General features: G+C 60.4%; 2 protein-coding genes and 1 long non-coding RNA gene across 4 annotated transcripts in view; 1 reads left to right on the top strand and 2 right to left on the bottom strand.

Moving 5' to 3' along the window:
* Positions 1 to 5,223, bottom strand: part of TRAF7 (TNF receptor-associated factor 7, E3 ubiquitin protein ligase) — a 21,914-nt gene extending 16,691 nt beyond the window's left edge. The window contains exon 1 of the mRNA XM_011966977.1: positions 5,127 to 5,223. The gene's annotated coding sequence lies outside the window, so the exon portion shown is untranslated. The remainder of the gene's footprint in view (positions 1 to 5,126) is intronic.
* Positions 5,224 to 5,626: 403 nt separating this feature from the next.
* On the top strand, positions 5,627 to 6,190 carry LOC105529750. The gene is made up of 2 exons (XR_001004562.1): positions 5,627 to 5,842; positions 6,069 to 6,190. It is a non-coding gene; the product is annotated as an uncharacterized LOC105529750 (long non-coding RNA).
* Positions 6,191 to 6,849: 659 nt separating this feature from the next.
* On the bottom strand, positions 6,850 to 11,439 carry RAB26 (RAB26, member RAS oncogene family). 2 transcript variants are annotated; one of them, XM_011966976.1, is made up of 8 exons: positions 11,329 to 11,439; positions 9,374 to 9,415; positions 9,222 to 9,288; positions 9,070 to 9,122; positions 8,103 to 8,168; positions 7,943 to 7,999; positions 7,766 to 7,842; positions 6,850 to 7,667 (listed from the first exon to the last, which is right to left on the bottom strand). In XM_011966976.1, exons 1-8 carry the CDS (start codon positions 11,434 to 11,436, stop codon positions 7,565 to 7,567), a joined length of 573 nt encoding a protein of 190 aa, XP_011822366.1. In that variant the 5' UTR covers positions 11,437 to 11,439; the 3' UTR covers positions 6,850 to 7,564. The 2 variants fall into 2 exon arrangements, with proteins under 2 accessions (XP_011822366.1, XP_011822365.1); XM_011966975.1 differs by having other exon boundaries at positions 6,850 to 7,999; positions 11,329 to 11,437.
* Positions 11,440 to 12,014: the final 575 nt, after the last annotated feature.

The raw sequence follows: 12,014 nt of genomic DNA, 5'->3' as shown, positions 1-12,014 counted from the left end.
TGGAGGGGGATGCTCTGCACAGGAGGCTGCTTCCCAGTTCACTTGGGTTCAGTGTTCAGCTCCAGCCAGGGACACGGAGGTGGGAGGGACCCCAGGGCTGGAGGCCAGGGAACGTTTGTGTCCCGCCCTAAGGCAGGATCCAACCCCTGCACCTCAGAATTGAGCAAGATGCCCAAAGCCTCCCCTCAGCCCAGTCCCAGGGGCTGGGTTTTGCAATAACAGTTTCCCCAGTAGGGAGAGGACCCCTCAGGCCACAGCTGGGACATGCAATAGCTTGGCACCCCTGTGGCTGGGAGGCTGTCCTGGGGGCATGCCCTGTCCTCCAGAGGGAGGGTGCCTCTTTCCCACCCCACACTCATCAAGGCTGGGGCTGGCCGAGCAGGAAACTGTCAGCCAGACTGAGAACTCCCCTCCAGTGCTCTGGTCTCTCCACCCCCCAGTTCCCAGCGCTGGGGAAGTGGGGGGTGCTCTATAGCATTGGAGCCTCTTCCCAAACTGGGAGAAGCTACAGGAGCAGCTAGGGACTGAGACAGGGCTTTCCCCCACCAGCCCCTCTGCCCCTCCTTCCATGTCCCCACCACACCGCCCTTCTGGAGTCCGCACCGCCCGCTCCACCCAGGCTGCACCACCCAGGCTGGATGCTCCAGGGGGATTCGATCTTTGAAAGAGAAAAGTCCTTGAGGAAACGCAGCATCCACCCTGGGGAAGGCCAGTGCTGACCTTCAGGGACGAGGTGCATGGGTCGGCACTGTGCAGAGAAGGGTAGGATTGGTCTCCCACTGTCCCCTCTTCCTGGGGCCAACACAGGGCAGCCCCTCCCTGACGTCACCTGAAACTGGGATTCAGGCCCAGGGTCTTCGTCCACCCCACATCCACATAGCAGGGATTCCGGGGCCCTGGGGGCAGCCACTGAACAATAAGGAAGCGGAAGTCTCCCTCAGCCCCTCTTTGCCTCCACCCCAGCCCCTCTGCAGCATATCCCTCAGCAGCCTCTCCCCAGCCCCCGCAAGCTGGGCTTAGAGGGCTCTGCTGGGGCATCGCCCTGGGGGCATGAGGGATGCGGACACCCACCCCTTTCCCTGCAGACACACTTGGAGGGGGGTCTGGGTCAGGGGTCCCCGCCCACCTGGCAGCAGCCCAGGGGAGCCCTGCTGAGTGGGGGCAATGGGGGCTTCTAGATGCAGCTCCCTGCTGAGGCCAGGCCCAGCCTGAAAGCAGCTCCTCTAGCAACCCAGGGCAGGTGGGGTATGGGGGTCCCCTGAATATGTGTGGAGTGAGCCGTGGGTGGGTGTGCCTGTGAGGCCTGCAACTGCCCTGGGAGGAGCCTGGGATGGCTCCAGGAGCCTTCGCCCCGCCTGCCACAGGGCTGTGTGTGGCCGGCTGGCTGGACTGCGGCCAGAGCTCCGAGCATGGCCTCTGGCATCACAGAGCCTGCCCAGGGCACCCACAGACTGCCCGCCCCAGCCCAGCCCCTGCCTCAGCCCCCCCCCCGGCCCAAGCCCAGGCCGCTAAATTCTATAGAAACAGGCCTGGTTGCCATAGCAAAGCCACACGCACTTCCGCCGCTGTTCCCTGACGTCCCTTAGAACGTTTTTTCCATCCCAAATAGGCAGGGTGTGACGTCGAAGGCCCCTGGGGTGTCCCTGGCCTCTGCCTGCCTTGGTCCTCAGGATCCCCTCAGAACCCCAGCAGGTCCTGGTCCGAGGCCAGCTTGGCCCCCCTTCCCTCCTAGCACCGCGCCCCCCTCGCCTGTCCCTGCCCCCCACACCCACAGCCCCAGCTCTGCAGAGGCCTCTGAACTCCCCAGCTCTGCTCCTACTGCAGCCACTCAGCCTCCAAGCCTGTCTTGCCCTGGACAAGCCTCCCCAGTGTCCACAGCTCCCTCTGCTCCAGGGAGGGGGTCCCCCCAGCTTGGCCAAGGTTTTACCCCAACCTCACAGTAAAGATTCCTTTTGGTGCCCCTCGTGGCCCCTTGAGGGCTGGCGACATCTCTCAGTCCTTTTTTCCCGTATGTCATGGCTGTCTATTGTGTGGGGACTTGGTCCAGTCAAGGGGAAGTCCAGAGGGCTTCCTGGAGGATGAGGCTGCTGGGATCCAGAGTGGGGAGAGTATCCTGGGGCACAGGAAGAGACCCCAGCTTCACGGCCCCGGGCTGGGGAGTGCATTCCTGGCTCTCACCCAAGTCAAGTGGGCCTCAGACTCTCAGCAACAGGTCATGAGCTTTGCCCAAGAGCCAAGGGCAGCAGTGCGCGCCCCCCCCACCCCAGCCCATGTCTCCCAGTCCTGCTCTATGTTCTCATTTGCTTCCTGTGTGGCTCAGTCTCCCGGGCTCTCTCCTTCCTTCTGCCCTGCAGCAGCAGGGAGCTGACACAAACACTGGCCAGATCTGGGCCCGAAGAGGCAACAGGAACGTGAGGGCAGAGACCGTCTGACCCACTCAGCCACCCAGCGCCCTCATGCCAGCGTGCCACCGCACTGCCACCTCCTTTCCCACACCGTCCCATGCCCCTCAGTCCTGGCCCTCTGCGTCGCTACCCCCACTTCCCACCTGGGTGCTTCTGGGGTTGCGTCACCTCCACCCCGAGTTTCCAGGCAGCTGGCCTCCTCCAGCTGGGTGAGGGCGTCCGGGTCTGCACATGACCAGCCCCAGCCTCCAGTGCTCACTTTCCCCTTTCACCTGCCCCACCTGGCTGCACCCTCCTCCTCCAGGGAGCAAGGCTGGGGGCAGCGGGAGATCTGTAGAAGACTAAGGGCTTGGTGGGTCCCTCTCCACAGGTTCCTCCTGCATGAGCCACACAGAGGGCCTGGTGAAGTCCTCGGTGCCCACCCACCGAGAAGGCCGGACCGAGACACACGCAGCCAACAGTTCTTGGCCCTCCCCACATGCCCTCCCTGATCCCGCAGGGCGTCGGTCCGGGAGATGCTGTGACACCATGGTCAAAGCAACGGGCACTGGGCTCAGACAGAGCTCGGTTCAAATTCCACTTCTGCCACTTTACAGCTGTGTACCTGCCCTCCCAGCCTCCAGTTTCTCGAAAAATGGAGTAGAGCCGGACCCTCGTCTGGAAGGAGCCAAGAGAAGATGCATCTGTCAAGAGGGAAGGCGCCCCAGACAGTAGCTCCTCTGCTGAGCAGACCATGGAGACTGAGGAAGGTGGAGAGGCTGGCCCAGGCTGTGCCGTGGTGACCAGAGTCCCATTCCTTCTGCTTCGTCCACAGCTACCACATATCCAGAGCCCTGGCAGTGCCTGAGCCAGTCCCATGCCAAGCCGGGGAGCGGCTGCATCCCAGAGCCAGGCTGCCCATGCTTCCTGGCCAGGAGGCCCTTCAACCGCATCTTCCTCCTTTCCCCAAACTGCTCATTCCTTGTCCAACCAGCTGGCCGAGAGTCACACCAACCATGGGGTGCCAGGCCCTATGCGGGAGGGTGGGGACATGTGATGGCTGAACGCAAATCTGACCTGGGAGGAGCTAGGAACCTGGTGGGGGACACAGGCAGACAGAGGGGCAGGAGCCCCACCAATCGCCACTCAATCTGCCAAAGGCACTTTTCGGTGGGTGCCAAAGACCCTGAACTTTTCCATTCACTTCCAGAAATATCGTGACACTCGGCCCCAGTGGGCTACGGTGGAAGTCACTTCACTAGAGACCCTCAGGTTGGGGCATCAGGTTGGGGTGCCGACTCCTGGCCCCTCCCCTCCCTCGACCAGGCTACCCATACCACTGCTCCCCATCAAGACACGGGGCCCGGGGCTTCCACAGAGAACTATGAATGCCCAGAGCAGTGAAGTCAGGATATTCCCAACAGAGAGGCACAGGAAAGGGGTCTAGGAAGGGAGAAGCCCAAAGAGAAGGAATGAGGAAAAGGGAGGCTCCTCACTTGGCGAGGGCTAGGGGGCCTGTGTGTGCCCAGGAAGGGGCCGGAGGGGTGGTGAGAAAGGTGGGCAGACAGGCTGGGCGGCGTGAAATTCCTGAGCAAGCAAGCAGCCCTCCACCCCCAAGAGCAGGGTGGGATCCAGCAGGCCCCTCTCCTGGACTCCAGACTCAGCCCCAGCTGACCACTCTGGCCTGGCTCAAGACAACCATATCGTGACAGCTGGACCCCAGTGGGGATTAGGAGACGATGGCCTAGCCTCCGTCTCTCCTGCTTCCCCAGTGAATTCCGAAGTCTGTGGTCCACACACAGCTAGAAAGCTCTTTACCGGACCTAGATCGGACCCGCCTCTCCAGCGCTTCCTCAACCCCAAGTCATTTGAAAGCACAATAACCCCGCCCCCACCCCCGCCATGCACTCTGTGAACCTGGTCCGGCCTCATCGACTTCGCCTCTCCACTTGCCAGGGCTTGCTGGGGTGCGTCAGGCCCCTTCTCACCCCAGGCCTTTGTACATCGGACTCCCTCTTCTTGGAACGCTCCTCCTGCACGTCCCGGGACTGGCTGCTTCTCCATCAGGCCTTTGGCTAACGGTAGCGCGGCCCCCACCCCCGACCAGTACTCACTTTTTCAGCACCCTCTTTCTTTCTTTCACAGCACATACCGCCGCTCCCCATGATTTTGACTATCTCTTGTCCATCCCACCACCCTGTCTGTCTAGACCGGGAATAAGGGGGAGTTGTCCTGCAGGAGACATTTGTTATCGCAATTGAGGAAGAGCGGGTGTTTACTGGTATCTAGCGGCCGAGAGCCAGGCAGGCTGCTCCACATCCTACAATGTACAGGGCAGCCCCCCGCAGCAAAGAGCGACCCGGACCGCGTGGTCGATGGTGCGGAGGCTGGGGAACCCTGCAGCAGATGCCGATCACAGGAGAACTGGGACCGTGTTCTCCGCAGTCTCCCGGCGGCCAGAACAGTGCCTGGCACCCGGGCGGCTCGGGGAATGCAGGAAAAAGGAATGAGTAAAGAACGCGCGAGAACACAACGGAGCGAGGGACGGACAACTGACAGGCGGACGGACAGCGACGCAGACTCCGACCCCGACCCGGACCCGGACCCCGACCCCGACCGTCTCAGCCCCGCCCTCCCCCGCCCGACCCCTCGCCTCGCCTCGACCTCGACGCGCCCGATCCCGCCCCACTGCGCGGCCCCGAGGCGCGAGCTCCGGGTCGGGCGCGCCGCGGGGACACTCACCCGCCCGCGGCCGCCCGGGAGCGGCAGCACTGCCAGCCCGCTTCATGATGCCCCCTCGGCCGCCGGCCGGGAAAGGGACGGGACGCGCGAGCCGGAAGCGCTCGGCCGCTGCGCCCGCCGGGACTTGTAGTTCCCCACCTCTCGGGGCCCGGTCGGCTGCCTCACGCGCGGCATTTCCGAAACTACGACTTCCGGCGGCCTCGTCGTCGCGGGGCGGGATTGGCGGCTTCAGAATCACTCTATGTTGCAGATTGATGTCTGATTGGCTTTGCTCATCCGTCACTCACTGTTAGGCTTCACGGACTCTGCATAAGGGAGGAGCTTCGGTTCTGGGTCCGAGAGACCGCGGCCAAAAGAAATGCCACGGTACGATTGGTGGAAACAACGCGGTAGGGAGCGGGGCGTACCAGCGGCAGGGGAAGGCGGGCACTTCCGCCAGGATAGCCCAATGACAGAGGTGGGAAAGTTTCTATAAAAGCTTGAGCCTCGCGCACCCCCATTCTTTTGCGGTCGAGTGCGAAGCGGGAGAGTTGTATTAATGCGTACGCCATGTGCTAAGATCCAGGGAAGAACTGGGCCACGAGCGTGGTTTTGAGGGCGGCCTGAAAGCTGCAGGCCGGCCTGGTCCCCGGGCGTCCAGCCTTGGCCTAGGCTCCACTTTGTCCCTTAGTGTTTAAACGTTTCTTCCTGAATCTCAGACCCTCAGCTACCTGCAGGTAAGACTGGGCCGGGTCTGGGTTCCCCTATTCTCCAAGCCTGTGATGAATTGCTTTGACTTCTGACACCTCGTATGAAAAGTGCACTTGCAGTCTGATTATTTTGCAAGACTGAGGCTTGGGGGTGCTCACTCTTGACGGAGACAGGCTGAGAATGGAAACAAGTGTTGCCCGAAACGAGGGAGTGGGGACTTACGTCTACGTTTTGGCGTTGTCTGACTTTCAGGTCTCGTCGCCAGCCGGCTGCAAATTTTGAACCTAAGTAAACCTCAATCCGGAGGGCCGAGCGGTAAGGTGGGCGTTGTGGCGATTGAAGTGCTTAGCAATAAAGCAAAGGTAGTGAGTTGATTCGGTTTTCTCTCAAGTGTCTTTATTTTCCTATTCTTGTGGCACCCCGGAGGTCTGGCTTATCCACAGGCAATCTTGGGAAAGTGTACAGACATGAAAACGGAACGGAAACTCGTTACCAGTGACTTTCCATCTCTTGGGATTGCCTTCGCCATTTCTGCCCGTAATTTTTTTTTTTTTTAAGACAGTTTAACTCTTGTTTCCCAGGCTGGAGTGCGATGGCACAACCACCGCCTCAAGCGATTTTCCTGCCTGAGCCTCCTAAGTAACTGGGATGACAGGCGCCTACCACCATGCCTAACTAATTTTGTATTTTTAGTAGAGACGGGGTTTCTCCGTGTTAGGTTGGTCTCAAACCCCTGACCTCAGGTCATCCACCCTCCTCAGCCTTCCAAAGTGCTGGGATTGCAGGTGTGAGCCACCACACCCAGCCAAATACTGTTTTTCATGCCTTTGCCCCAGGGTGAGTCCAAAAAAGCCTTTGAGATCTGTGGAGGGAAGTTGACACCACCTAGGGTTCCCATGTTCCTCTCCAGGGAGGCCTCAGCCATGGGGGAGTGATACCCACACACCTGCCGAGGGTTCTGGGCCCTGCTGAGTCTCTCAAGCTCTAGCATCTGCTCTAGAAGTGGATTTTTTTCAATACATGAGACAGACGCTTCAGAAAACACAACTTTATTCACTAGGACTGAAAACAAAGGCTTGCGATCAACAGGCCAAGTTGAGTGCAAGGTGGAGCGTGCTGGGAAATCACAGACCTCAGCTGTGGCCAGGCTGGGCTGGCATTTGTCGTTTTCTGGCGTTTCTGTGATTTCCCACGTTTCATCACAAGGCCACAGGCATCCTCCAAGGTCACTGAGGAAAACCCTATTGCTGTTTGAGCCAGAGCCTCCTGGAGGGTGGACTGGGAGCAGGTAGCTCCCAGGACACACAGATGCACGATGTGATTAGCAGTGAAGCCCTCTGTCCCAGGCGTGGGCAGGCGACCTCCCTTACCTGCCTGAGCAGTGTGTGCGGGTGAAAACATGGCTTTTCTAGGGTTAGGCACTGTGCGTGGTGCCAGCCCCAGCCCTCCCTCACCTGGGTGTGCCCAGGAGGGGGCAGCAGAGCACCGTGGCAAAGTCTGTCCACATGCCGCGCCCCCTCCCGTGCAGAAGACTGCTTTTCCACGGTGGCCAGTGTGTGGGCCACGGGCTGTCAGAAGCCTGCTTGTTGGGACTGCTGCTGGGAGGAGGGAGGGGCAAGGCTTGACCTGGGGCTCCTGGAAACAGACACTGGTATTGGCCACTGGGCAACAAAGTCAGAAGGGCCTGGAGACTGTCCAGTCTTCTGGGGGTTGGGCGGTTTCCTCCAGAGGACTGAGCTCAGCCAGGTTCAAGGGCGGCAGCAGGAGGCCCCGCGACCCTCCCTCTTAACGTAATCGTGCAGCCGGAAGCGTGGCTCGCTGGGAGTTTTCATGGAGCGCTGCTTCAACTCCCTGCGGAGTGGGGGTGACAAGGGGACACGATGACCTGGACTCCAATAAGAGGGTTTAGGCCCTGTGCTGGGGGAGCCCTGGTGACTGGCAGGACTTACTTTGCTATGGCTGTGAAGGCCAAGTCCACGTTGAGGCCCGTCTTGGCGCTGGTCTCCATGAAGGGCAGCCCATACTCCTGTAAACAGCTGCTGCCAGCCAGGTGGTGGCCTGGCGGGGACAGCCCAGGCTCGTGGCCTCCAGGGGCAACCCCTCACCACCCCCCTGCCTTGACTCACCTTGGCCAGCTTCTCCCCGTCCTCCCTCTTCACCACACGCTCATGGGCAGAGTCCACCTGGCCCAGGCACAGGGTCTTGGTGACAGCTGGCCCATGGTTGGCCCCTGCCCCCTCACCTGCCCTGCCCTGTGACCCATGTGAGGACAACCGGGCCTCCCACCTTGTTCCCCAGCAGCATGAGCGCCACGTCGTGCTGGGCATACTCATGGATCTCGGCCAGCCAGGCCTGTGGGAGGCAGCAGACGAGGCTGGGGCTCCCTCCATGGCTTGCCCCATGCCCCAGAACTTTGGCCCTCCAGGTCACACTGTACAGGGCACTTGTCTTTATTTCATCTTTTTTTTTTTTTTTTTTTTTTTTTTTTGAGACAGTCTTCCCCTGTTGCCCAGGCTGGAGTGCAATGATGCAATCTCCATCTCCTGGGTTCAAGCTATTCTCCTCGGGTTCAGAGAACCTTGGGAGGGTTCAGCCTCCCAAGTAGCTGGGATTACAGGTATGCACCACCACACCCAACTAATTTTTTGTATCTTTGGTAGAGAAGGGGTTTCACCATGTTGGCCAGGCCAGTCTCCAACTCCTGACCTCATGGTCTGCCCACCTCGGCCTCCCAAGGTGGTGGATTACACGTGTGAGCCACCATGCCCGGCCCGTTTTATTCTTTTGAGACAGTTTTGCTCTGTCGTCCAGGCTGGAGTGCCGCGGCACAGTCTTGACTCACGGCAACCTCAGCCTCCTGAGGAGCTGGGATTACAGGTGTGTGTCACCACACCCGGCTAATTTTTGTATTTTTAGTAGAGATGGGGTTTCACCATGTTGGCCAGGCTGGTCTCAAATGCCTGACCTCGGGTGAGCCACCATGCCTGGCCAGGATACCTGTCTTTAGAAGTGATAATCCCCCGTGTATCACATAGGGAGGCCCACCTTACAGGTCCCTTATGCAAAGGGTCCTGTTGAGGGAGCTGGAATGGCACTCAGTTCCACTTGGGCCACCTCCAGCCCAGAAGGCTGTCATTTCCCTCCCCCTACTCTCAGTGGGGTCCTTTGGAACCCTGATGCCATCTACCAGAAGGAGGTTGGGGTGGGTCAGGCCGTATCAGGGTCGTTTCACCCCACCGGGAAGGCCACTGACCTGGATGTTGTCAAAGGAGGCCTTGTTGGTCACATCGTAGAGCAGCAGCAGAGCTGGGGACAGGGCAGTGAGGACATCCACCATCACCTGCACCCTCAGGTGCTCAGACCTGCCCCTGCCCCCCCAACCAGCCCGGGTACCCAGGGGCTCACCATGAGCGTCACGGTAGTAGGCATGGGTAACACTGCGGAACCGCTCCTGACCAGCTGTGTCCCACATCTGCAGCGAACAGGCACTGGTCAGGCTGTCCAGCCCCTCCCTGGCATCCCCTGTCCCCCAGCTTGCCCTCTGCCAGTCACCTTACCTGCAGCTTCACCTTCACACCATCCACGTCCAGAACTTTGTTCTGAAACAGACAGAACCAGGCAGCTCTGGCAAGGGCCGGGCCCAGCCTCTATCCCCACTAGCCTCACTACCACCCCCTCAGAGTCCCATGGCTCTCCTTCCTGCCCAGCTTCCCGTCCCCTAAGACCTCCCAGCTCCCAGGTCCAGCCCAGCCCCTGCAGGGTTCCCTTAAACCAATTTGGCCTCACCCACACCCGCAAGTGCGGGCCTCTCCCCGCAGCTCTTGTGCTGACTTATTTGAACTCATGACCCCACCAGGCCTCTTACTGACACTGCCTCGGTTTCCCCATGTGCAAATGGGTGCCAGTCACATGGCTGCTGCAGGAACTAACGAGCTGCAACGCCTCAGCCTCCCCAGTAGCTCTTTTTGCTAATTTGAAAGACTCAGGGCCGGGCGTGGTGGCTCAAGCCTGTAATCCTAGCACTTTGGGAGGCCGAGACGGGCGGATCACGAGGTCAGGAGATCGAGACCATCCTGGCTAACACGGTGAAACCCCGTCTCTACTAAAAAATACAAAAAACTAGCCGGGCGAGGTGGCGGGCGCCTGTAGTCCCAGCTACTCGGGAGGCTGAGGCAGGAGAATGGTGTAAACCCGGGAGGCGGAGCTTGCAGTGAGCTGAGAACCGGCCACTGCGCTCCAGCCTGGGCGACAGAGCGAGACTCCGTCTCAAAAAAAAAAAAAAAAAAAACTCAGGATGGCTTGAACCCAGAAGTTGGAGGCTGCAGTCCACCATGATCACCGCTGCACTCCAGTGTGGGCGACAGAGTAAGACCCTGTCTCAAAAGAATAAAACATTACAAGCCTCTTTTTGCTGGGATTGTCAGGGCTGGGCCTGGGCCTGTCGGACCCAAGGCAGTAACCATAGATCCCAGAACTGCCTGGCAGCGTCCCAGGCTGGGCCCTCCCAGTTAAGGACTAGACGTAGGCAGGGAATGGTCTGGCCCCAGTCCATCTGCTGGGGTGGGGGCGGGGGGCTTCAGTCGCAGCCTGAGGTCCGGGCCAGCTGGAACTCGTGCCACCTCCCTCAGCCTGAGCTCCTGCTGTCAGAGTGCTTCTGGGTCTCCCGGGAACCAGGCAGGGCCATCTGCTGGGCTGGGGAGGACACCGCCTTCCCTAGCACCCTGAACAAGAGTGCGAACCAAATGGCCTCACCTCTTACCACCCACCCGAGAGCCAAGAGGGAGGTGGGAAGTGGGGACCAGACAGGACTGGCCTGCCTGCCTCGGGCACTTCAGTCCTCTGTCCATCGCAGAGGACCTGAGGGGAACTGGAACTCCCAGACAGGGTAGAGAACAGCTCCCCAGACTGAGGGAGCCCTTCTTCCTGTCCCTGGGACAGCCCTCCCTCCGTCCTCCCTCTAACTGGCTGTAATTAAAGGGTGAGAAAAACGCAAACTTAAGATTTGTTGAGAATACGACAGCACCTCAGCACAGCACCTCAGCACGAGGAATTCGGGCTGGTAGTGGAGGGGGTGGCCTCACCCAAGGGCAGGGTCCTCTCCCCTAGGCAAACCCTGGAAACACCCTCGCTCAGGCTCTGCAGGGAGCACGTGCTCCTAGGGCCCGGCAAGGCCTCTGTACTGAGGCAGCACTGCTGGCCCCAAGTGGACATGCCCCTTCACTTCCTCTGACCCACCACACTGTGGGCAGCAGCGTCCACCTCCCCCAAGGCACAGGATGTGGTCCCTGGGTAATGCCAGCCCCTGGCACAGGGCAACTAACTCTGCTTGTCGGGTGCAGCCACCAGCCCAGGTGTTGGGAGGTCGAGGCGGGCAGCTTGGTGGCTAAGGCATTCCACCTGGGGTCCAGGATGCTTGAGCCTGTCAGTACCACAGGGATCACAGAGAACTTGCTGCTCAGGGGCACCGGCAGGACGTGGGGTGATGTGGGGCCGGGCCGGGGCCTCCACTCACCCGGAAGTCAATGCCTACGGTGGAGATGAACGTCCCCGCCAGGAAAGCGCCGTCCTTGAATCGCACTAGCAGACAGGTCTTCCCCACGCCCGAGTCCCCCACCAGCATGACCTAGGACAAGCAGGAGGGTCAGGGAGAGTCCGGTCTGCCCTGAGCTGACCTGGTCAGAGGGGTTGCAGGCTCAGCGGAGCCAGGGACCCTGATGGGCTGGACACCCAGCCTCTACCTCTGAAAGGCTCAGGCCGCTCTGTCCTTCTGCACAGTGGCCATCTCAGTAGGGAATGAGGGCAGCTACCTCCATCCTGGACCCTCCCTAACGTCCGTACCCCCCAACAGTGGACAGCAGGCTTCCTCTGGGAGGGAAGCAGATGGTGTGGCAGCTAGGGACCTCCTAAGAGACTTGGGGAGGCCTCTGCCGGGGGCTTCTCCACATCCCAGTAGGGACATGACCCCAGCAAGGCTCAAGAGGAATTCGCCCCATTAGGGTCAGATCTCGACCTGAGGAGGGACCTGGGCCAAGTCTGAGGATGGGAGGGGGGGTGCAGGTGGGGGGCAGTCAGGCCTTCTCCCCGAAACCTGTGCTACCAAACCTAAAGATGGTCCTCCCAGCGCCCTGCCAAGTCCACACAGCCTCTGCCTTGGTCTGGGGTCCCAGGGTTCCCCATCCATCTGGCAAACCTCTTCCC

This window comes from Mandrillus leucophaeus, unplaced genomic scaffold, assembly GCF_000951045.1.
Source record: "Mandrillus leucophaeus isolate KB7577 unplaced genomic scaffold, Mleu.le_1.0 Scaffold78, whole genome shotgun sequence".
NCBI classification, from domain to species: domain Eukaryota; kingdom Metazoa; phylum Chordata; class Mammalia; order Primates; family Cercopithecidae; genus Mandrillus; species Mandrillus leucophaeus.
This window is presented reverse-complemented; position numbering and strand designations above follow the sequence as displayed.

Excerpts from the sequence above, each read along its gene's own strand:
- RAB26 (XM_011966975.1), bottom strand. The coding sequence starts at position 11,436 with ATGCTGGTGGGGGACTCGGGCGTGGGGAAGACCTGTCTGCTAGTGCGA. Across the intron at positions 9,289-9,373 it reads GTGTGAAGGTGAAGCTGCAG|ATGTGGGACACAGCTGGTCA; the intron begins GTAAGGTGACTG and ends TGTTCGCTGCAG. Across the intron at positions 9,123-9,221 it reads CTACTACCGTGACGCTCATG|CTCTGCTGCTGCTCTACGAT; the intron begins GTGAGCCCCTGG and ends CCCTGTCCCCAG.